At 39.8% G+C, this 25,224-nt stretch overlaps 1 protein-coding gene across 9 annotated transcripts in view; it reads left to right on the top strand.

The window, feature by feature from the left end:
- The window catches only part of NEO1 (neogenin 1), a 260,875-nt gene that overhangs the window by 216,095 nt on the left and 19,556 nt on the right, over positions 1 to 25,224 (top strand). For 3 of the 9 annotated variants that reach the window (XM_070430727.1, XM_070430700.1, XM_070430766.1), the window contains exons 17-26: positions 1,512 to 1,735; positions 1,818 to 1,956; positions 3,836 to 3,943; positions 5,410 to 5,604; positions 6,258 to 6,290; positions 8,847 to 8,915; positions 14,070 to 14,217; positions 18,558 to 18,796; positions 19,352 to 19,444; positions 23,411 to 23,569. In XM_070430727.1, coding sequence (XP_070286828.1) covers positions 1,512 to 1,735; positions 1,818 to 1,956; positions 3,836 to 3,943; positions 5,410 to 5,604; positions 6,258 to 6,290; positions 8,847 to 8,915; positions 14,070 to 14,217; positions 18,558 to 18,796; positions 19,352 to 19,444; positions 23,411 to 23,569 — 1,407 coding nt within the window. The remainder of the gene's footprint in view (positions 1 to 1,511; positions 1,736 to 1,817; positions 1,957 to 3,835; positions 3,944 to 5,409; positions 5,605 to 6,257; positions 6,291 to 8,846; positions 8,916 to 14,069; positions 14,218 to 18,557; positions 18,797 to 19,351; positions 19,445 to 23,410; positions 23,570 to 25,224) is intronic. The other 6 variants (XM_070430757.1, XM_070430775.1, XM_070430747.1 and 3 more) reach the window with 4 other exon arrangements.

Raw genomic sequence — 25,224 nt, 5'->3', positions numbered from 1 at the left:
TTCAGTGGTTCTTCATGGTATTTGCTGCCCTCCTTTGTTTGTGCATTTGTCTCCTAGAAGGTCTTCCTACTATCTTCCAATAGATGGCGCTGAATCGAAAGATTTTACCTCTGTGATCTCCCAGATTTGAGCTCTGCAGCTTGGGGACAGTACAGCTGTGCTGCTTGGGGATGGGGTTTGTTTTGCCCTCACTGTAATGGTGACCCCTGACCTCTGTTTGTCTGGCCCATGCAACCCTCATGCTGGGAAAGTATAAGAAGCAGAGGGCAGTAGACATGCTCCTACTTTACAGGGTTATTGTTAAGGTGAAACAAGGAGCAGATGGGAAAGCACAGGCTGTTACAAAGCACTGTGCAGATGGGAGGGGTTCTTATTAGTCCGTGCTCTGTTGGGCCCGTGTCTGCTAACTCAGTCACTGTTCTGTCTCCTGGCGGCTTGCAGAAATGCACGCACAACTCGGACCCTATTAGCTCTGGCCACTGGTAGCTCCCTCCTCGCCAGTTGCAGCTTGCAGATTGCCCTGCTGGGCTGCCCCCCTGAGCTGAAGGGCTGCCTCTGTAGTCTATGTCTGTACTTTCCTCCCTTCTCATCTCCCCATTTATCCCCGAATGCCCACCTTTAGGTGTTTCAATGTGCGGGTCTCTCAAGTGTGCATCTATGTTGATCAGGGACTTTTTTGTTGAATTATAGATGGTTAACTTGTTGGAATGTCAGGGAGAGAGGAAAAGACGTGCTCTTATGCTGCCATTCCTCTGACGTCACTCTCTGGCCTCTGTTTTGTTGAGCACGTGAGAATAGTAGACTTTCCTTTCTGTCAGATAAGTACTCTGGTTTCTAAAGTTATAAAGACAGTGTCAGTTGGATCCATAACAATGGCATTTTCCATAACTTATTGGGATTCATCATTCAATTGTTCTCTGACTCTACTGGAAAAAGTGTAGCAGGACATCAGCAGATCTAAACTGAACCCTGTGTGGTTATCAGATACCCTGATTACCACAGCCAGGCTGACATTCAGGACTCAGGTTTTGAGAGTAGCACCTTTACATGTCTGGTGATATGCATTGATAAGCCATATCCCAAAAACTCAGCCAGTCACTAGAATATCAAATCAGAGTATGAACTTTGTGTTACTTGCTTAGAAATTATACCCTTAATTTTAAAAGCAATTTTTATCTTTTTATGATTTTGTTTGGACAAAAGTAGAATTTTCAAGTAATTTAAAGAAAATCCAAGTATGAATATGTTGATACAATCACTGGGTTATCTAATTTTAATACACCTACAGAATACAGTAGAGAATGTATGATTAATTAGTATTTTTCTAGACATTTTCCTGAAAGAACACAAGTGGAAATATTCTTTTAAATGAATGGTGGTTATTTATTAACTCTGGATTATCTTTCTCTTTCTTCATTTCTCACCTTTCATTCCATTATATTACCCTGCATTTCCCTTTTATTTTTGTTTCTGTTAAATGCCACTTCCCTTTTTAATTACTTTTTGCCCAGACACTTCTGAGGTTGATTTATTTGTTATTAATGCTCCATACACTCCAGTGCCAGATCCCACTCCCATGATGCCACCAGTGGGAGTCCAGGCTTCCATTCTGAGTCATGATACCATAAGGATTACGTGGGCGGACAATTCACTGCCCAAACACCAGAAGATTACAGACTCTCGGTACTACACAGTCCGATGGAAAACCAACATCCCAGCAAACACCAAGTATAAGGTACTAGCACATATGGTCTGGGTAAGAAAAGCTAACTATGGATATTTCCTCAATCTAAAGTTCTTGAATCATATATTTCCAGAATGCAAATGCAACAACTTTGAGTTACTTGGTGACTGGTTTAAAAGCAAATACACTCTATGAATTCTCTGTGATGGTGACCAAAGGTCGAAGATCAAGCACATGGAGTATGACAGCCCATGGGACTACGTTTGAATTAGGTATGTGTTGTCAGAACCTTAGGTCATATGGCATTTCTTCTCTGCAAGATACGAAAGTCAGTGGAAGTTCCTGCTAATGTTGTGCCACATTTCAAATCATGAGACTTATCACCTCCTTTTATTAACCGAGGAAAGAATTGAGTATGTGAATGTATTTACCGAATTCAGTGAGCAACTACAGCTGGAGTTCAATGTTTGATTTTTCAGCTAATGAATTATGGTTTTTTAATCATTGTACAAGAACAGTAACAGGATAATATAATACAAAGCATATTAAATTTTAGGAATCAAGAGACTTGAGTTCAATCCCAGGTCAGCCATCTACTGAGTGTGATCATAAGCGAGTCATTCAGCCTCTCTAAATCTGTTTCTTCCACCTATAAAAGAGGGGTGATAGAACCTCTGCCTTTCCTACTTTACAGGGTTCTTGTTAGGGTGAACAAGGAGCAGATGGGAAAGCACAGGCTGTTATAAAGCACTGTGCGAATGGGAGGAGTTCTTGTCATTAGTCCTGCTTTCCAGGTAAACTTGAGAAAGAAAAGATGAAGCAGCCTGCCCGTCACCAAGCAGCTGCAGTGCTGCTTGTGGAGTCTAGCACTTACCAGTAGCTCTCTTGCAAACCAATTAGTGTCTTTGTAAAATCTCTCTCTGGAATATCCTTAGGGTTTTTGTCTGTAAGTAAACATGAAAGAGAAAAGACAAAAAAGCAAATTAAGGGGAAAGCAAGCCCTCCAGGTTTGAGATTCTGTTTGCTTTTTGCTTACCTGTAGGCCTACACTTCTGCTCCTTATACTTTCCCAGCATAAAGTCATGTGTAACTATTGGTAGTCTCTATCTATTCCAGCCTCCTATTTTTTTACTCTCCTGTATATAAATAATGAAAAAATGGAGGTGTAGTATCTCCCCAGAAGGCTTATCCCTAATGTTTTTGTCTTCTGAACAGTGAGTGGGTTGTACATTTGGAGAGCTAGAAATACAGTGCACAAAAGCTTACATGGACTTGAGTTTGCTTTCTTGGCCAGTTTTAAAAGAATATCTTTTTGCTTTAATTCCAACCCATTAGATAATAAATGACATTATGTATTTCCTTAGGATGTTTGCATTTCACCAGGCTTTCTTTCATTTTTATACTAGGAAGAGAAAATTTAAGGATGTTCTTAATTTGCTTATTTCCCTACTAGTACATTAAGTTTTCAGCCATAACATAGAAACAAGAAATGCAGTCATTTTTATTTTATTGTTTTTTTCTGTTACATAAAGAGCTTTATATTTCAGAGCAATAAGCTCAAATATTTGCAAACTTCAAATAATAAACATCAGTTTATAAATCATGTGTTCTTTGAAGGAATTTTGGGTTTTCAAACATTTGGTTTGGAGAGGCAACTATAGGTGAGAGAGAAAATTATTTTACATTTAAAAATATCCTAACAAAATAATCCAGATTAGAGAAGAACATCATCTTGGGAAAATTACATAATTTTTCTCATTTTCAGTGTCTTGATGTGCTAAGACATTATTTTGATGGGATAATGGTAACTACCTTTCAAGTTGCCATAAACATGAAGTGAAAAATCACTTTTAAAATGCCTGGCATATATTAGGTACTTGCCTTTTTTATTTCCCTATCTACTTACGACATATAGCCCTGGCCCCAGCCAAGATGCCAATTCTTATCGTTATAATGTGGTATTCTCTCTGATATTTTCCATATTCTTTTTATTGGAGCTATTTATAGATAGACTATAAGTTCTTTGAAGTCAGGAGGCTTTATCTTTTTTGCTTTATACCCTTGATTGTGACTTATAAATGGAAAGGGTTGAGGAAATGGTGAATAAAATTGAAATGGACAGGAATTATTAAAAGTATTGTTATTTTGTAGTTCCTACTTCTCCACCCAAGGATGTGACAGTTGTAAGTAAAGAGGGAAAACCTAGGACCATAATTGTAAATTGGCAACCTCCCTCTGAAGCCAATGGCAAAATTACAGGTAAGATGCTTTGAATGTGTATCTGTCCCTGTTACTGCTGGGCAGAACACTCCAGGGGAGTTCTGTGTTGGGAGAAGTGGGAGTCTGAAGGCTGGCTTGGTCATTTACAAGGTGCTATGAGTCATGATGGTCACAAAAAGTGGAGCAAGGGGATGCTGCTATTTGTCCACAGGAACATAAAAATAAGTCACCAGCTAATTGTTCTAACTCACTTTGAAAGTCTGATGGGCATGGGTTATGCTAGACAGACAGTCTTTGGATGTAGTGATACCTTAGGACATACTTATTTTCTTCAGAAAAGCTGTTCTTCTCTGTCTCTGACTACATGACCTGCTTTAAAAACCCTGCCTAATTCTATAGGGTTATTCCCAATAAACAGGGATTCATCTCTTTTACCCTAAAGCCCATTAGACTTTTAATTCCTTTTCCCCCCTCCAGACCTGCTACTTTACTTTAGTTCCTGTGCTTTTACAACTAGAGTTAGTTTGAATTGGCCTAGGCCTTTGGAGGGATCTGGAATATTTCCTTGGGCTTCCAGAGGAGGAGACCCTTCCACAATAAACATTGTGCCCTTTTCAGCCTTGTCAAGGAGGAAAGGGATTTAGCTGTTAAATATTCCCCTTGGGACCTCTGCCCAAGGATATATGGTGTGAGGAACAGAAGTTTGCCTTCTGAAGTTCTTTGGTATGAATAGGGCGGCCTAAGAAAACTGAAAGCATTGTTCTGCTTCAGGTTTCTATAGAAACTCCTTTCCATAAATTCCTGGGCTTTTTTTGTCACTTTTTTAGGTTTTTGAATTTGCTTCTTTCATAAAAGAATCAAGCATGACTTGACTTGCATTGATTGCATTGTACTTTGCCTTTAAAGCCCAGGAATAATGCACTGGATGGGTGGTAGGTTTGTGGTTGTGGGTCTCTCTGCCTCAGCCATGGAGATTGAGTGCCCTCTGGTGGAAGTTGTCAGGTGACGTTTGGGGTGACTTCCCCCGCAAATCTGGGAGAAATTAACAAAGGTTGCTGCCCATCTCCCAGGAGTTTTTCTCCTAGGAAATCACATCGGTGAGAACTAAAACAGCATTTTAGGCCACTATTGCTTTTCAAAACCACATTATTTTAATTGTAGACCTAGGTACATTATTTAAAAATTAACATGTTGAAGAGATTGGATTATTTTCCTTATATGATTTCTTAGTTTCTGAGGGTATTTAACCGTGTATTTTCTATCTTTTATTCATTTTATTACTTCAGCTGCTGATATAGATAATAACTCACAACTTGGCACTGTGTAAATTGTGGTTTTCTGTACATTATGTTTAGTGTAGCATTTTTAATGCATTTTACCATTGCTGTTTAATCAGTAACTTGTTCTCTACTTGTTTGTGCTCTAACATATATCTTTATTGACTTACTGATTGCAAAAGAAGAAGCAGAAATAAGATTTCTTTTCCCATTAACTACTTTGGACAGGTTACATCATATATTACAGCACAGATGTGAATGCAGAGATACACGATTGGGTTATTGAGCCTGTTGTGGGCAACAGGTTGACTCACCAAATACAAGAGCTAACACTTGACACGCCATACTACTTCAAAATCCAGGCTCGGAACTCAAAGGGCATGGGGCCCATGTCTGATGCTGTCCAGTTCAGAACACCTAAAGGTAAGGCTCCCCACAGAGTGTTTTATAATGTGTCTCTTTAGTGGGACTGTGCTTGCACATGTCACTTAAGCATGTACAGACTATGGATGATATAAGCAGTCCTTATGATGAGCCACAGTGTGTGTATTTATCTCAGACTGATCCCTCACTCACCACTGACCACCAGAGGGGTGCTTCCTAGATCACTTGCCTGGCCAGATCACACAGAAGGGACCTCTGACTCCAGTCTATTCGAGGCAGTGATGTAGAGCTGTTTACAGTCAGATCAGGTGTGATTCTCTTTTCCTGTACAGAGCAATACCGTGTTATTGTGATGGATGATTCTCTTTCAATACATGCAGGCTCCCAATCTGAAAGGCTCAATGTAGACCTTTGTAGGGAGAAAGGGGACCCTTTAAAGAAATTCTAGATAAGACAGTGAAGATGAAGTATTGAACCAAGTGAGTTTAGGAATAAAATGTAGTCGGGGACTGAGTCTCTGGAAATATGGAAACTATATATTGGTTTCTCTTCTGCTGGTACTTAAAAAAAAGACTCAATTTGTTTGGAAGTTTGTGGGATTTTTTTTTTTCCTTTAAAAATTCTGCCTGTCCCATCTTCAAAGCTTGTGATTCTTGCTCTTGTTTTTTCTTCCCCTGTGCTTGGCCTGTTAGCGGACTCCTCTGATAAAATGCCTAATGACCAAGGTAAATGAGTAGACGGCCTCTCTTTCCTTTCCTCTCTTTTGTGACCTATTATTAGCTTTTTGTTGTTTTTGTTTTTTTTTCTTGAAAATCAGTACCATGTGTTTAAAAAAACCATGTATTTATTGGCCAAAGTGGAGTTGAGTCCATGTTTGAGGCACTTGGGGTATCTGAAAAGCTGGGAGCTAAAATAGACTGGTAGGGGAAAAATCCTGACTCAAAAAACTGAGTTCTGCAGCTGTAGGAGATTGGCCTTAAGTGTGGGTCCAATTAGCACAAAGATATTTAAATTCGGCCAGGATAACAGCAAGCATACCAATTTGTAACATTTATTATTTTATTTGTATCTCTAAATGAAAAGTTGTAATCAAATTCAGCAATACCCTATTTTCCTCCTCCCACAAACTATCTGTAAGTTTACCCTACTAAACTATGATTATCCATGGCAAAATTTGTGCTATTTATTCTCTTATCATAAGCTTGATTAAGAGCTCCTTTTCCATTTCTTCCCTTAAATATATCTGCTTACTTTAAAAGAGGATATAAACAATTTTAAATGGAAACTTAGGAAGCATGAGCCACATTGTCACCATTCTTGAAATTATGTCAGCAGGGCCTTTTCACCATAGTTGCTGTGGTGGAGGATAACTGTGCTTTGTGATTTCGTCTCTGCGAATTCAGCTAAAGTTGGTGTCTGTTTTCTATACTAAGAAAGAGCAATAAAAGTAAATTTTATGATTGCTTTCATAGTTTAAGAATAGTTATTATTAAAAAAAGATTAGTTGTTAGAAATACAGTCTTTGGATCTTGGTTAATGGCAAGGAAGAGTCAGAACTTGAGATTTCCAGTTTTAGGGCTTTGGAAATATGTTTGCATTCTATGAGTCTTTTGTTGTACTTTGTAGAAACTGCAAACATGCTTTTTTCTGGAGGTGGGGGTGGGGAGGCACCCTAATAATGGTAGAAACTTTGACTTAAGTGTGAGAAAAGAAAAATAACCATACTGTATATGCACAGAATATAAATGTGCTTCTTCTTTCCTGGCTTCACTCCATAAGCCAGAATACAGTTCTGAGCTGCACCACACCTCTGGTATTTAAAATTCTTTGCCCATGTTTACTTTGGTTTTTTGGTTAATCCTTGGAATTTCTTGTTCATAGGTTAAATTTAAAAGAAAAAAAATATTGGGATATATAGAAATTAAACCAACCAGCTTATTGGCAAAGTGTGTTCTTTGGCAGTTAGTTACATAATATGATACTTTGGATGGTTTAGCTTAAATGTGGGCTTACCCGACAAATAAGGACACTTAAACCTGAAGAGCCTTACAAGTGCTAGGTCATTCCACCAACTCGACTTAATCATAGTGAAAAGAACGGCTGAAATCTTGATGTGTGGTATGTACCATTTGGGAGGAATGATGGCAACAGAAGTAACGGGATAGAATGATAAGTATGAGCAAATGAAAAGAGACAGTGAGTTAACTTCTAGAATATGCCCTTTTGGATACCCAAGAATTTCTGTTACCTTTTGGGGTTTTGAACTTTAAGAAACATAGAAAACATTGTTTTTTTGCCTCTAGATGTACTCTGTTAAATGAACTATGCACAGAAACCGTCACATTTTAATTTCTTTCATTTCCTCCAAGCCTGATAATTTGTAGAAGTACTTGACTTTAGCTCTAATGTTTTACAGAAACACATCTAGTTTATTAATTTCTTGCCAATCTTAATTTATACAAATTACTCCTTTATAAGTTTTTTCTTTTTTTTAAATAAGTTTTTTCTGAAGCTTCATGCTTTCTGCCTCTGTGAAGAGTAAGATTATATTCTTCCCTAAAGATTTATTATGCTTGTAATAATAGTAGTTAATATTTATTGAATATTTACTACATGTCAGGCAGCACTGATATTTGTGTTTTCTCAGCCTCACTGTGTTCCCTGATGCTGGGTTAGGAGACACTGTCCTTTGTGAACAACCAGAGCGAAGACTTTGTTTTTCCATCTTTGTATATTTAGTTCACTGAGACCTCAATTTGAACTTCCACTTGCCCTCCTGCTCCTGCTTAGAGAGAGGCAACTTTATAATTTGAGAAAAGAATCTAATCCCTGGTAGGCCAGATCAGCATAGGCAGGCCCTTGGAAGAGTCTAGTTCTTTATTGCAGAAGCTAATCAAACTGGTCTTCTTGGTTCCTTTTCCAAGAGAAGCTCCTTTAGCATCAGTGCTCTAAGTCATCTTTCAGAAACGGTTTCCTGGACTGGAGAAGTGGGGTATGTTCCCAACTTGTGAACAGCGAATGGCAGTGTAATTACACACTAGATATAGCCGAGGAAAGGGTGTCAGCCTTTCAGATGCCTCATTGCATAGAAAGTTAGACCTTAGTTTGCTTTGCACAAATAGACTATATTTCCCCAGGTGTTCATGTGCTACTTCATTTTCTCATGAACAAAGTAGACTGAAAATAGTTTTTATATAGAAAATGCTCATTAGCTGTGAAGTGGACTTGTAACACCTGTGGGTTGGGTCACTACTGACATGATTTTTTTTTCTCTCCTTCAGCCTCAGGGTCTGCAGGAAAAGGAAGCCGGCTGCCAGACCTAGGATCTGACTACAAAACTCCCATGAGCGGTAAAGCCCCTCCTGTGGCCCTGTTGCCTACTGTGGGCGCAGTTCTGCTTGATATCTTGAAATGGCCTATGTAGCGTGTGTGTGGTGATTGTAGCATGTTGCCTATTTTCTTTTATTTAATAGAGTTAGCTTTAGGCACTTATCTGGCAAATATTTGCTGAATTACTGCAACCCACTCATTATAGGGTCTATAAATAAAATTGTTTCTCCACATATTCAACTTAAAATGAGGCTAATTCTGAACAAACAAAACTTCCTTTTGCCTACTGCCTCTAGAGAAAAATTAGAATTTTGTTTTCAAAAATAAACTCTAGTGGAATTAGCCATCACCCAAGCCAAAGGAATGCCTCTGAATCATTCATTTCTCCCCAAACTACTTACTATAGTGTTTTTAGTTTGGGAATTCTAAAAAAGTTTTCCTACTCTCCTAGCCATCCTAAGAGCTGGTGCCTTCTAATTACTTAATGATGGCACCTACTCTTCTACAGAACTTCACCATTTGTAAGTTACTTTCATACATTATTTTTTTAATTAGATCTTTATTGTTCAGATTATTACAGTTGTTCCTCTTTTTTCCCCCCATAGCTCCCCTCCACCCAGTTCCCACCCCACCCTCTGCCCTTATTCCCCCCCCCCCCCCACTGTCCTCATCCACAGGTGTACGATTTTTTTTCAGTCTCTTCCCGTACCCCCCACACCCCTTTCCCCCTGAGAATTGTCAGTCCACTCCCTTTCTATGCCCCTGGTTCTATTATATTCACCAGTTTATTCTGTTCATCAGATTATTTATTCACTGGATTTTTAGATTCACTTGTTGATAGATACGTATTTGTTGTTCATAATTTTTATCTTTATCTTTTTCTTTTTCTTCCTCTTCTTAAAGGATACCTTTCAGCATTTCATATAATACTGGTTTGGTGGTGATGAACTCCTTTAGCTTTTTCTTATCTGTGAAGCTCTTTATCTGACCTTCAATTCTGAATGATAGCCTTGCTGGGTAAAGTAATCTTGGTTGTAGGTTCTTGGTATTCATCACTTTGAATATTTCTTGCCACTCCCTTCTGGCCAACATAGTTTCTATTGAGAAATCAGCTGACAGTTGTATGGGTACTCCCTTGTAGGTAACTAACTGTTTTTCTCTTGCTGCTTTTAAGATTCTCTCTTTGTCTTTTGCTCTTGGCATTTTAATTATGATGTGTCTTGGTGTGGTCCTCTTTGGATTCCTTTTGTTTGGGGTTCTCTTTGCTTCCTGGACTTGTAAATCTATTTCTTTGACCAGGTAGGGGAAGTTTTCTGTCATTATTTCTTCAAATAGGTTTTTAATATCTTGCTCTCTCTCTTCTTCTGGCACCCCTATAATTCGGATGTTGGTACACTTGAAGTTGTCCCAGAGGCTCTATACAGTTCCTTACACTATCTTCATATTTTTGGATGCTTTTTGTAAGTTACTTTCAGACATGAAATCATTTTCAAGCGGGACAAGGAGGTATCATTCCCATTTTAAACATTAAGAGACAGAATAGAGAAACAATCTGCCTGGATCCACCCACTAATTATGGAAGTCCGAGAACCACAACCCAGGTCTTCTGACATCTCATTGTGCCCTTTCAGCTACCACATGCAGCCTATAAAGCACAGGTTCTATTCCAGATGTGGGAATCTGCTATTGGTGAAAATCCATACATGCAGCTGCTAGAAGTAAGCCTTGCTGTCTCCTCAACCCTGCCAGAGACACAGGGAAGACAAAGGCCTGTCCCCTGGAAACTCCTACTCTGACTGTGGAAATAAAATGATCTCTTAATCTCTAGCTATCTATTTAAATAAAATGTGGTACTGCCCTGCCCTGGCCCGGTGGCTCAGTTATTTGGAGCATCATCCCATACACCAAAAGGTTGCAGGTTCAATTCCCAGTCAAGGCACATAGCTAGGTTGTGGGTTTGATCCCCATTAGGATGCATATGGTAGCAACTAATCAGTGTTTCTCATATCGATGTTTGTTTCTCTCTCTCTCTCTCTCTCTCTCCCCCCTCTCTCCCTCCCTCCCTCCCTTCCTCTCTCTCCCCCCTTCCTCCCTCCTTCCCTGTCTATCCCTCCCCCTTTCTCTCTCTCTCTAAAATCAGTAGACATATCCTTGGGTGGGGATTTTTTAAAAAATGGTACTGCCCAGGTTTCAGTGAAATGAGCCTGATTAGGAGAACCAAACAAACTTGCATGCTTCAAGAAATTCTTAGTCTCTGGGTTCTAGGACTTTGTGACTTTTTTCTCTTGGGATGTATATGTTACATTTATGTGCTCTCCACAATATATTATTCAAGGTTGTGAAAAAAGTAATTATTTCTTTGTCTTTTCTTTCATTTATGCATTTGTTCATTCACATATTTTTTTAAAGGTTCAGGTTCTATATAATAGGCTATGGGAGCAAAAGGAGTGAGTAACAAACTACCTAATAGAGAAAGGGGAAGCTTTGTAGAAAAGGTGATATCTGACCCAGATTTTAAAGGATGCATAGGAGATTGTTAAATGGTCAAGGAGGGTGTTAACCATTCCAGGAATCAAAAGCAGCATGTTCTGTGAAGACCTGGCAATATAAAACAACCTGCTCTACCCTGGGATCACACTTCGCAGAGGCAAAATAAGATTCTCAGGTTAGAGAAGGTTAGTTAGAGCCAGCCTGTCAAAAGCTTAAATGCCAGTGCTGAGAAATGTGAGTTTCGTCCTATAAATAACATATGTAAGATGTCTGATACTGGTAAACTATGACTTCCATTTACCAGTATTGAGTATCTTCTATTAGTAGACAGTAAAGAATTAGTTGAGGGTAAGAGCATAAAGTCAGAAAAGGTGGTTAGAAAGCTGTTGCAATAATTTAGGTCAGTGGTCGGCAAACTGCGGCTCGCGAGCCACATGCGGCTTTTTGGCCCCTTGAGTGTGGCTCTTCCACAAAGTACCACATGCAGGCGCACATGTATAGTGCAATTGAAACTTCGTGGCCCATGTGCAGAAGTTAGTATTTTGTGGAAGAGCCACACTCAAGGGGCCAAAGAGCCGCATGTGGCTCGCGAGCCACAGTTTGCCGACCACTGATTTAGGTGAAGCTTAAAAAATGGCCTGTCATAACATCCCTGGTAGAAAGGTTGATGCTCCCTTTGGGAGCTCACTCTTACTCTATCTTAGAAGGGAGATTTTGGCCAGCTCAAAGTTAGAGGTCAAATGAAGTCATAAATGAGAATCCATCTCTGTTGAATACAGAGAACTACCCCTGCCTCTGCTTTCCTCCGAACCCCTCAGAGCTCCCCAGCCTCTCCTTTCAGAGCCTGCCTGCATACCCCACCCAGTAGCTCTGCACTGCTGTTAATAAAAGTTTCATGTAAACCCAAATATGGTCTAATTTATGGGCCCCTACCTAGTTGTGTAGTCTTCCCCAAATATAAAAATGTTATTTTATTAAAGGTCAGTGTATACAATTTGAGTTGTCTGTCTGCTAACCTTTTTCTCAGAAATGAAGGATAAAAATGATTGAACTACATGTAGAAGAATAAGCTCTTAAGCTCTCCTAAATCAGCCCAGATTTTGCATTATGCTTAGATGTAGCCTATAACATCATAGAATCAAAACTTGGAAAGTCAGTTAACCTAACGCTATGGAAGGAATTCCCACAATAAGTATAGTTTGGATTAGCTCATAAGTTTATAAACCAGGTTGTATATGAAAATCACTTTGAGAGCTTTTTCTAAAAACAGCTTCCCAGGCCATACCTTCATGGTAGGAATTTATCCCACAACATACCAGCCTGGTAGAATGACTTTAAGTACTTCTATTGACTGAACACTCATCACTTGGCAAAGCAGCTCATCCCATTCTTGTACAGCTCTGATGGTTAGAAAGATAAGAGAGAGAGAAACTAGAAGGAAAGACATCAAATATCCATGGTGGTTAGATCTGTATGGATTACCCATGTTTTATAATATGAGCATGCATAACTTTTATAATGAGGTGGGAAGCGAAGAAATGTTTCAGAAAATGGAAAATAATTTAGAAAAAAGCTGGGTTACAGAAGACCTCGAAAAAAGCTTAGAACTCATCCTGTAAGCAAAGCAACAATTATTATATAATGAAGAGGAAGAAAATCTAAATTCCTCAAGGTTCTACATAGGTCTCTGTACACCTCTCCAGCCTCATTCTTTTTGTTTTTTCTCACTTCCTTTCCTCTAACATTACAAATCTCTCTTTGCTTAAGGAAAGAGACGTTTCTCTTCCTTTACCATGCCAAGCTCATTCCTGCCTTAGGATCCTTCCACTAGGCTGTTCCCTCTCTATGAGTGTTCTTCATCCAGGTCTTTATATGGTGGGATCTTACATTTTATTCAAATCTCAGCTCAAATGCCATCTTCTCAGAGAAGCTTTTTCCAACCACTCAATATAAAATAGCCACCCAGTCACTGTGTTATATCCCCCATTTGATTTTTTTCATAGCACTCACTATTCATAATTTGTGACTTACTGTTTGGCTCCACCCCAACATTCACATTTTTGTTGCTCACCATTGCATCCTCATCCTTAGTACTTAGAACAATGCCTGGCGCATAGCAAGCACTCATTAAATATTTGTCAAATTAGTGCATACATGCAGACCTACGTTTTCCTGAAATGGAGTAAGAGATTAACTCTGCATAAACTGTATTTATAAAAAGAGAGACTTTAATTTTCAAGCAATTTTTTGTGATCTTAGACATATTTTAGAAAAAAACTTTTGCTTTCTATGAATGTACATTTTTAAAGTAGTTTTGAAAGTCAGAAAACTAAATGATTTATAAATGGTGCTTTATTAGATGAATTTATGTGTAACATAAGACACAGGGGGGCAGACCCTTTATTTGTCCAAGTATAATGTTCAGTATAATTTCAGAAGCTTTTCTTGAACAGCTTTGTGCAAGGCACTGTGCTGAGAAATTTCATAGGGCAAAAACTCAGCTTTCTGGATTTCATAATCTAGAGAAGCTAGCCATGTTCATGGGACACTTTTACACAAGGTGCAGTGGTGAGCATTAGAAAGAAGTTCACATAAAGTATCTCTACTCACATGAAGGTTCTACAGCCTGATTGTATACATTTCTAGAATCCTCTAATACTAATGTGCCGTTTTTCTCTCTCCAGGCAGTAACAGCCCCCATGGAAGCCCCACCTCTCCTCTGGACAGTAATATGCTCCTGGTCGTCATCATCTCTGTTGGGGTCATTACCATCGTGGTGGTTGTGATCATTGCTATCTTTTGCACCAGGCGCACCACCTCTCACCAGAAAAAGTAAGGAGCCCCAAATGTAGCCCACAGATTGGTTCTATTCTTTTGCTTTATGTGACTTCTGTATTTGGAATTGCACAGAGAGTATAAACATAAAATACTTGGAAAGTGATATTGTAAATATTCTTAAAACACAGACTGGCTCCTCTCATAAATGTGTATTGTCAGGGTCTTGGCAGGAAATAGGTGATGCACTCAAAAGGGGTGAAGAAGAGTATAATGAAGGGGTCATTTACATAGTCCTAGGTGGGGTTAGGACTTTGTAAGTGCTAACCACCAGCAAGGTTCAAGGGCCAGCAGCAGTGAGAGGCTACCACCTTAGGTGGTGACAATGACTATCTCAGGCGTGAAAGGGTAAGAGTTCTTTTTGAGGTAGAGCAAGCTGTTTTCAGAAACCTGAAGTTGTGGGAGAAGGCTTTCGACAGGAGCTGTGTGTGCTGGTGGAAATGGAGACACTGACAATCTCTAGCCCAACAGGGAGGGGGCAGGGGAAAAAAACACCTCTGACCCTTGCCTGTGTCTTGCCTGTGCCTTCTACTGGACAAACCCAACTGGACACCAGGGGCAGGATTGCCAAGTAGATATAGTTCATGCCACTCAACCTCTTGAGTCACAGAGCCAAGTAGAGAGATCAGGAGAGGAAAGTGGACAGTCCAGCCTTGCTGGGAGCCCTGCTGAAGTATGTCTAATACGCATTCAGTGAGCCAGACGCACAGGAGTCTCTGCACATTCTTATGGGCTATTTTATAGCAGAAATACCAACTGAGATGGAAGAAAACCACAGGCCTCTTATTCTAAATCTAAGTTCAACCTACATGTAGAAGTTGAGGTTGGTACCAAGGTGGGGGGCTGCCTTAATGGATAAGAAAGGATCGTTTATAATCACCATATCACATTCCCAGAGAGGACAGGTGGCTGCTAGCTCTGCACTCCGCTGGGATTTTGAGGCTTGTGTAGAGCAAATAACATGGTTATTCAGTAATGTAGTGCTTAATAACAGCCTGCACTCCTGAACTTGAGAGAGTCCTTGACCCTAAATCACATTCAACTCCTATCTGGCAGTGAGACAGCATAAAAACATAGACTCCTGAGTTACCCCAATAGCAAAAACAGTGTGAGTAATAAAATAAATGACTTTAGTTGCAGTGTCCTAAAAGATTATAAGATTAAGGTATTGCTCCTGAACATACATACACACACACACACACACACACACACACACACATTCATGTCTGTGGGATTATTCATCAGACTTGGTCTGCCCAAGGCCAGGATGCATGTATTTAATAATGATGCATCTGTTGTCACCACACAGGACAAGTACAGCTACCTTGTAACTGCTGCTGGTCATGTTGTAGGTCATCTTCTGTAGGCTGTCTGATGTTTTTAATGTTGCTTTTGCCCCAATAAAATAGCTTTCTGTAGCTTGCATTGCATCACTTTCCCAAGAGAATGGAGATTCATGTATAAGCTTCCTGATCATTGATTCTTTCAGCTCTCCCTATCTACTTTTGATTATAGAAAACTTTCTCTTAAAAGCCTCAAAGGATTTAAAAAATAATCATTAAAATAAAATAAATATGCATCTATACGAAAAAATAAAACTTTGATATTAAAAAAAAGCCTCAAAGGTTACATTTTTTTCTATTCTAGAACTTTTCTGCAAGTTTCTTCATTCATCTATCATTTATCTATCTCACATTTCTCTATCTTTATGAACTGAATTTTATAGCTAGTTTTAGAGATCTTGAGATCTTTATTTAAAAGAATCTAAAAAACAAAATGACAATCCCTTAGTGCTTTGAAGAACTTAAAATTTAAAGTAAATAAAAAATAAAGTACTTCGTCTTCAGATTGAGAGGTAGGAAAATGGGTTGGTGATATGCTCTGTAATCTTGTATTTGAATCTGTAAGTCCTTCAGATTTGGGTTCCCACAGATACTAGGGGGGTGAGGGCATGTGCTGGGGGGTGGGAATGGCCAGGGATAGGTCAGTGGGGCGGGGGGAAGGAGACATATGTAATACTTTAAACAATAAAGAATTAAAAAAGAATTGTACCAAGTCTTCACAGGACATTTCCCCTCCTTCCCCAATGGCCTGCTTCCCAGTGCTGAAGGGACAGAGCCAATAGAGTTAGAGGTTAGCTGTGTTGGAGAGTTCCATTGACCATTGAAAACTACGTGAGCTTTTCTTACTGCTTTGTTCCTCTTTAATACCTGAAGTGCCTCCCTTTCAATTGTAGCTGTTTATAGAATCACTGGTAGAACATCTAAGCTGAAGAGCATGGAGAGTGTAGCCCTCATTGTTTCTCAGCACATTCCTCTATGGCCCCTCAGTCTCAACAGAGAAGTACCTTGGCATACCACCATCACATCTAGAACCTTTCTGTTGGGAATAATTATTTTCTCCCCCTTCCTAAGTGTCCTTCCTCCTGTCTGAACCCAGTTCTCCATTTATCCTGTGGGTCTTAGTGTCTTCTATCTTTTAAGACCTTGTACTTGCTATTGCCCTCTCTCCAGCACAGCTAACCTCTAACTCTATTGGCTCTGTCTCTTCAGCATTTAAGTGTGCTCCCACTTCTACCATGTTAAGAAATAATTACAATTATAACCCTTCCTCTACACGTGGTGCTTACCACTGGCTGCTTACAAATCCCTGTTTTTTCCTCCACCACAAAACTTCTTGAATACTTATCTATACTCATTTGTTCTTTCACTGCCTAGTCATGCTTTAATTCTTTCCAATCTGAATTCTGCCCCTGCAGCTTAACCAAAGTTGCCTCTTCTGCATTTCCTCTTGAATGTCTCAGGCACTGGAAGATCCAAAACAGAATTTATAATCTTTTCTGTCAAACTTGTTTCTCCCCCATTATTCTCAGTGTTAGTAAATGGTTTAAGCCAGAAACTTTGGCATCATCCTTTATTCCTCTTGCTTCTGTTCTGCTGCCCCACCTCACATCCGTTTATTCACCAAGTCTTGTCATTTCTGACTCCATTCCTACTGTCCCCAGCCACTATCAGTTGTGGCTGAGGTTATTGCAGCACATCCTAGCTGGTCTCCTATTCTGTCTCCTACTCCTTAAATCCCTCTTCACACCACAGTGGGTGTAAATTTTTAACTCAAAATTGATATGCTTACTCTCCTGCTTAAAACTATTTAGTGGTTTCTCATTATTCTTGGCATGCTCTGACCCCTGACTGCCTTCCCAGCATCCCCGTGGGTCACTGCCTCCACCACTTGGGACTTGGTGCAGTCCTTCTCCGGTTATACGAGGCTGTTGTTCTCCGCTTCAGGGCTTGGACATATGCTGATTTCACCCACTGGAATGCACCATCTGTCTTGCCCCCTTTGGGTCTTAGCTTAAATTTTACTTCTCTTTCCTGGTTTTTCCTGTCCACCTTATGTTCAACTATTAAGAGGTTACTGTAATGCTTGGCATTTCATTAAACTCAGAGCATTTTAACATAATCGTCCAGTGTCTGCCTTCCTCACTTGACCACAAGTTCTGAGAGCACAGCAGTCCGGCACAGAGTCTGACATACAGTGGGTTCCTAATAAATGCTTACTGAATGTGTGAGTGAGTGGCGTAATGGAAGAAAAACTAAGGCACAAAGAAGTAGACACTGTCACCTACACTCTTGACTTTACCCAGTTGTTAGTCCTACTTTGGGTTAACTAAAATGTTGTTCAAAGAAAACAAGCAAACTCATAGAGACAACATAATGATGGTTACCAGAGGGGGAGTGTGGTGGGGGAGGAAGAAAAGGATAAAAGGGATCAAATATATGGTGATGGAAACACTGGACTTTGGGTGGTGAGTGCACAATAGAGTATACAGATGTCATATTACAAAGATGTACACCTGGAACTTATATAATGTTATTAACCAATGTTACCCCAATAAACTTAATTTGGAAAATAAGTGAAAATATAAAATAAAGTAAAATGTTGTTCCTCCTTTATAAGCTATAGATACTATTTTTACTTCATTGTTATATTTTTGGTGAATCTTGTCCTTTCTCTGTTGACTGGAGGAACCTTCTTCTTTAGAGATTATTTGATTTTAAAATGCTGTCCAATCTCTTGATACTTAAAAAAAAAAAAATTTACAAGGCAATATGCAAATATGCCTTGTACATATATCCAAATACACGTAGACAAAGGGGAGATCCATTTACTGCTCCCAGAAGGAAACTTCTTGCCTCTGGTTTTCTTTTTGTGTGTTTTTAGTTCTGCCTTTCCTTGAAGCGTCTCACAGAAATGCCGTTTTAATCATTTAAACCATTTGACAAATATGCTTAAAAGAGTTACTTGAAAAAAAATTCTTTTAATTTTGTGCCTAGAAAACGAGCTGCTTGTAAGTCAGTGAACGGCTCCCACAAGTACAAAGGGAACGCCAAAGATGTCAAACCCCCAGACCTCTGGATCCATCATGAGAGACTGGAGCTGAAACCAATTGATAAGTCTCCAGACCCGAACCCCATCATGACCGATACTCCAATTCCTCGTAACTCTCAAGATATCACACCAGTTGACAATTCCATGGACAGCAACATCCATCAAAGGCGGAATTCGTACAGAGGTGCAGGTTTTCCCAAAATGTTAAGGGACTATTTTCATTTAAATCATTTCCCATTTTATCAAGTTGCCTTAAAACTTGGTGGTTTCTATACAGCTGAGATTTAAAGAAGTGTGTATTATGGATTTGGTCAACATCTGATGAAGGATACCTAGCTTGTTGTGAGGGACAGGTTCTATACCTTTTAGATCTTTTAGGTTTCTCATTGGGCTTCACCAGCTTGATACTCAAGCATTTGAGACAACCTAGCCCATGTCTATGCATTTCATTCTGTCCTTCAGTCGGAGTCCAGCTGTCATTGTGGTATTCAGAATGCTCTTGGTCTGTGTGCTCTTACAGACACCACAGTGAAGCATGGTAGGCAGCATTGTGTCAACTGTATTGACTCTCAAAAGGGACTCCTGTAATGCACTAATGATCACTTTCCTCTTTATTTCACTTCCTGCAGAAACACCTTGTCCCCATTTTCTTGTTTGTGTATTCCCCACTAGATATGTTTTACTTCTGAAAGTGGCCTAGGGCACATGCTTATAACCACCCTTCATATTTGATGCCTAGGGCATGAATCTGAGGACAGCATGTCTACACTGGCTGGAAGGCGAGGAATGAGACCAAAAATGATGATGCCCTTTGACTCCCAGCCACCCCAGCGTAAGTTAAAAGTGTGTCTTTCTCTAGTATTGTCAGTCTAGTCAGTCATGTTGGGGACCAATTTTGAATGATCTCTTTGACTTCACTCGATCCTGACACAAAACCGCTTTGGCAACTTGAGAGAAGAAGCATCAAAGAGTTGCCATATTTTACAATTAATATTATTGAGACTAGCTCCTTTAATTATAGGGAAAAGACTCTACAAAGCCAATTTCCCAGTCTCCCAGGAATAGGGAAGTAACTAATCTCCCTAAAAGTGCAGAGCTTACCTGGCTGGTGTGGCTCAGTGGTTGAACATCGACCCATGAACCAGAAGGTCACAGTTTGATTCCTGGTCAGGGCATATGCCCTGGTTGTGGGCTCGATCTCCAGTAGGGGGTGTGTAGGAAGGCAGCCCATCAATGATTCTTTCTCATCATTGATGTTTCCATCTCTCTCTCCCTCTCCCTTCCATTCTCTGAAGTCAATAAAAACATATATTTTAAAAAGTGCAGAGCATTTCTACAGGAGAAATGGGGAAGCATCTGTCCAGGCTTTTTAGGCTTCTGGCACACATTCAGGGTTAATAGGCACCTATGGAATTTTTTAAATTATTAGACCGGTACTTTAGAGGAAGTTTGAGGTTAACTGTATGGAGGTGATGTTTGTTTTGTTTGTTTTAAATCCTCACCCAGGACATACATAGAGAGAGAGAAACATCAATCAGTTGTCTTCCACACATGCCCAACTTGGAATCAAACCCACAACTTAGGCTTGTACCTTGACCAGTGCACAGGACAACGCTCAACCAACTGAGTCACTCTGGCCAGAAAACAGTATGGAGTTTGTAAAGCAATATTTTCAACCTTACTTGACCTATGCCTCACTTTGATAAGCTTAAAAGTTCCTCAACCTCCTATAATAATATTTGAAATTCAAAATAAGTTAAATATCATGATTAAAAGCCAAAAAGCAATGGGATAAACCAATGTTTTTCAAACTAAGCTTTTTAAGACTAGCTGGCACAGTGGTGCTTCCAGTGGAGCCCCCTGTTCCATCCTAGAATAAAAGCTACCTGCCTATCAATATCAATTTTACAAACTACTTGATATATGGAAGTATTTGCTCTAACCTGGACAGTAGGCTAGTAAACCTCAACACTGTCAGATACCTAAATTCAAATACTGAAAGTGTCAAATCCTGAAAGATCACTTTTCAGTTTTGACCCAAATGAGCTTTTGATTTTTAATTTATTTCTTAAAAGATGTCTCATTTTAGAACTCTCATCCATCTCTTTGTCAGTGGTGTCAGAGATTTAAATAATCCCAAATACCATACATGCACACAGGTGCACCATGGCACCCTGTACTTGAGAACTGGTAGAACATGTGAATGTCTGTATGCGCGCACACTCTCTCTCACTCACTCACTATGCACAAACACTAGGCACTAGGTGCTAAAAACCAGCTTTGAGAAAGTAAAGGCCAGTTCACGAATAGGTCATTTCTGCGCAATATACTTTTTGCTTACGGTCCATGATGAAAGAAGGACCTGCACTTAGAAGTGTGCAGGGGAAAACCATGGTTTCCCTCTTACAGCAGGGCCCCAGGTTTAAAAATGCAAATGTCCCAACAGAATAAATTAATCTATTCCAGTTGCTTTTGATTATAAGAAGATGGTAGCTTTACTGCTTATGTGTTTGTTTTGTATAAGACTTTAGGTCTTACCTGACTGGCTTATTTTTAAAACTTGTGAAGTTTTACTATTCTTATTCGTAGATTTGATACTTTTAAATACATTAAGGAGAAAAGATATGCTGTCCCAGTTGACATCATTCCTTTTTCTCCTTTTTTTCTTTTCGTAGTGGAAAAGTAGGCATAAAATATTTAATTTGTGCCTCAAATAGTTGAGTGGGTGAGTGGAATCTTTTAGAATCTGATGCCAGGTACCTAGAATACTTTGATCTTCAGGTTTTGAGATCCCCTTTTCCCTACACAGCCACAGCCCTGGAGTCTTCACCCACCAGCCACCTGCTCTGGCTTTAAATGACTGAGCACTTCTAGGAAGGCCTTGCCCAGCAGCATTGGGTCCTTATTCAGCCAACAGATAATGATGGCTACCTCTTGTAGGCAGGCACTTTCAGTTACTTTATTTGTTACTTACTTCATTTGGAAAGACTGGAAATGCCTTTAGAAAGAGAAGGTCAGTTTTGTTTTTCTGTTGTGAGAGTCCTCTCTATCCAGAATATTTTCAGATAGCTAAAAATCAGGAGGCTTATTCACCTCTTCCTAGCCTTGATCGGGAAAACACTGATTCTGAAGCTCCCGCTTGTGAATTGGTCTTCCCTCCCTTAGAGGAGATGCTGACTCTCAAACTGTCCGCTTTTCCAAGTTGTGTTTTATTCCAAAGGACCACCTGAGCCTCTGGTTCCCCAGGCCTTGAGGGGGCAGTAAGAATCCAGGGTCGCTGGTCAGTTGTGCCACCTGCTTGTTTGCAAGTGGCCAGGACAGGAGATAGCTGGAGGAGAAAGGCATCTGTTTTATTGACTGGGATTTCCTTCCAGGGTAATGTTGAGTGGCCCCACAAAGATCCAGACAGATCCTTGGTGACAGACATTTTCATAGACTCCAAAGGCTGTAATTGAGTTTTATCACAAAGTTCATGAAGCCCTTGCTTAGGAAACAAAAGATCTCCTGTGTTTCTAGTCACCCCTACCTATTTGCCTATTTGGGGCTTTTGAGCTGGTTATCTTGATCTTAAACATTGTTTCTACAACTACTCTATGGAGTACCTAAGGAAAGTTAGTTGCAAACTGGACTTCTGGTTTTGTTTATTTCCACCTCTAGGACTGATAATGTAGCCTCATTAAGTAAGAACTTTGTCTTCATAGAATGTTGTATATGAAATATCTGTGTGGAACTTTGGATTTGTTAGCTAAATGCAGCAAATTGAATTCCTTAGCCAGTATGGGAAGAAAAAAGGCAATTAGGAAAGATCATGTATATTTTAAAATGTGAACAGATGTGGCTGAGCTTCCAGGCTGGAAGTTGTAAGAGAGTGTCCTAGGCTGAGTACTGGAGTGGACCATAAGAATCAGTTCCATTCGCATTCCTTTTAAGATATGAAAACTGACTAAACAGCTACTCATTCATGCAGCCTAAGTACCTATTGCATGCTTCATTCAACAAGTAAGAAAAGGCAATGAATTAGGAATATATGCAAAAGATAAGGACTTACATCTTTCTAGCATGAGAAAAAAGCATAGAAACCTAAACCATCATTTCTTTGCTTATGGATTTACATTACGTGACATATTCAAATAGGTATTTTTAATACCTCATATAATCTATGTTTATTGAAGAATTAGAAATATAAAGCAATAGAAAAATTTTTTAATCCTGATCACTCTTCCCCACAAGATAATCACCATTAACATTTTATTATTATTTTGTTGTCATTGTTAGTCCTCACCTGAGGATATTTTTTCCATTGCTTTTTCAGAGAGAGTGGAAGGGGGGAAGAAGAAAGAGAGTGAGAGTGCAACATCGATGTGAGAGAAACACATCAATTGATTGCCTCCCCCACTTGTCCCAGCCGGGTGTGAGGAGCGAACCCACAACCCAAGTACATGCCCTTGAATGGGAGTCAAACCCACAACCCTTGGGTGCACAGGCTGACACTCTAACCACTAAGCAACACAGGCCAGAGCTCACCATTAACATTTTAGTATATATTCCTCAGACTTCTTTTTCTGCGTGTAGATAGATAGACAGGCAGACAAACGTATGTACATGGGTGTGTTGAATTTTTTTAAAACAAGTGTAAAATCCATGGCTGATTGTCCATATTTAGCCTGCTGCCACCAAAAAACCAAGGGAATGGTTGCACTGTATGGGAGGGAGAAGGGATGACTTTGCTCTTGAACTGTGATTTGTGTGTGTCTGTGCAAGCATGTTAAGCATTTCTCTGTCTTGTGTTCATTCACAGCTATGATTAGTGCCCATCCCATCCATTCCCTCGATAACCCTCACCATCATTTCCACTCCAGCAGCCTCGCTTCTCCAGCTCGCAGTCATCTCTACCACCCAAGCAGCCCATGGCCCATTGGCACATCCATGTCCCTTTCAGACAGGGCCAGTTCCACAGGTGAGAGACGAGGACTGCGTCCCAGGTGAAATCTTTCCATGAGTTGGCAAGCTGCAGTGGGGAAGGACTTGCCCGCTTAGAAGGATTTAGAGGTTTTCTCAGTGTTATATATTTATCATAACATTGCTGTTCCTGACTCAAATTTGTTTCTGTAAAATTGACCCAACTTTTTCCCAATGTTTTAAGTGCTCAGTGTGAGTCATTTTAGTAAAAACACAATAACTCTAATTATGTAATCATGTCTTCTTCCAACAACTTGTATTTTAATTGAGTTCTATTTTCAGTTAATTTTTTTTAACCCTCCAATTTGAAAGAAGGTTCATTCTGTATGATTTTCAGACATTGGAGGTCGACGTTGCCTCTCAGTCGCCTTAATGTTGGGAGGGTTCGTAGGGCAGCCGTAGGTGTTACTCACAGGAGGTTACATGCTTCTGCCAGGGAGCAGAGTAAGAACAGCATCTGAGGGTGCTGAGGCTGCAGCCACATGGGGCTGGTGCATATCATAACCATCAGGTGGCCTAGCGGGTTACTGAAATGAGAAAGGCCTGCACTGATAGGAAATTAGCCTAACAGTCTGCAGTGTGTTTAAAGAAACACATTGCCAGAAAAACATTTCCCAGTTTGGAAACCTTAAGAAGCATCATCAAAACAGTTTTATGGAGGAAATAGTGAAAGTGAGGGGACGGTAAATGGAATAGATATGATTATTCATCATTAATTGAAAATTAATTTTCACCCTCTCAGTTTTAAGGTACAAATCTAGTAATGGCTCATATATGAAGCATACTCTTTATATCATTTGAAACTTATTTGTTAATAGTTATGATGTTATTAGTAGAACTAAATGTTGGTGGTTCTGGAAAAAAAAGAGAATTTCAAGTGAATTCCATTTTAAGAGAACCTCAAAACTTCATGCTAGAAGTTAGGCTTGCCAGTAGCATCCCCTCTCCTTTATATTTTGATCAATTATAATCATACCCAAAACATCAAATGAAGATCAAGGCTTTATTAAGGGATGTCCAGTAACTCCCAAAGTTATCTCCTCCCAAACCTTCTCTTGGCTTGGAGAGTGCTGCTGGAACTCATGTCTAAAATTGGCCTTCCTACTATGTCCCCCAAATCTGAGTTTGGGATTCTGCCTTTAGGGAAAGTGCACTGGAGGCTGTATGGAGAACCGAAATCTGCCTCACAGATGTGGTCTCTGATACAACAGCAACCAGAAAGCCACCCTCTAAACCTGCTCTTGGAAAGCCATTTTGTATCCTGACCCTGTTAAGGCAGATGAATCTCACACACTAGGCTGTGTGTGGTGGGGTTGGGGGTTGGGGATTGGCAAGAAGCCTGGCAACTCCCACCCAGCCCTCATCCTAGTGGTGGTTCAGTTGGTGGAAGTTCCATTCTTATGGACTTAGGCAGCAGTGAAGAGCGGAAAAGTAATGATTTGCATTATGAAAGGGTTATTTTTCAGTGGCCAGGGGGGATAAATAAAGGTGAAACCAGTGGTAGAGTCACTGAAGATGTAGAGCAAGCATGTCAAACTCGCAGCCCACGGGCCGCACTTGGCCCACAATGAATATTTTTGTGGCCCAGCTAATATAACGGTATGTAAGAAAAAATTTCATACTTAATTTTTACAATATTCTGCTATACATAAT

Source organism: Myotis yumanensis, unplaced genomic scaffold (genome assembly GCF_028538775.1).
Source record: "Myotis yumanensis isolate MYYU_CA2020_CCGP unplaced genomic scaffold, mMyoYum1.0.hap1 SCAF_1, whole genome shotgun sequence".
In the NCBI taxonomy this organism is placed as follows: Eukaryota; Metazoa; Chordata; class Mammalia; order Chiroptera; family Vespertilionidae; genus Myotis; species Myotis yumanensis.
This window is presented reverse-complemented; position numbering and strand designations above follow the sequence as displayed.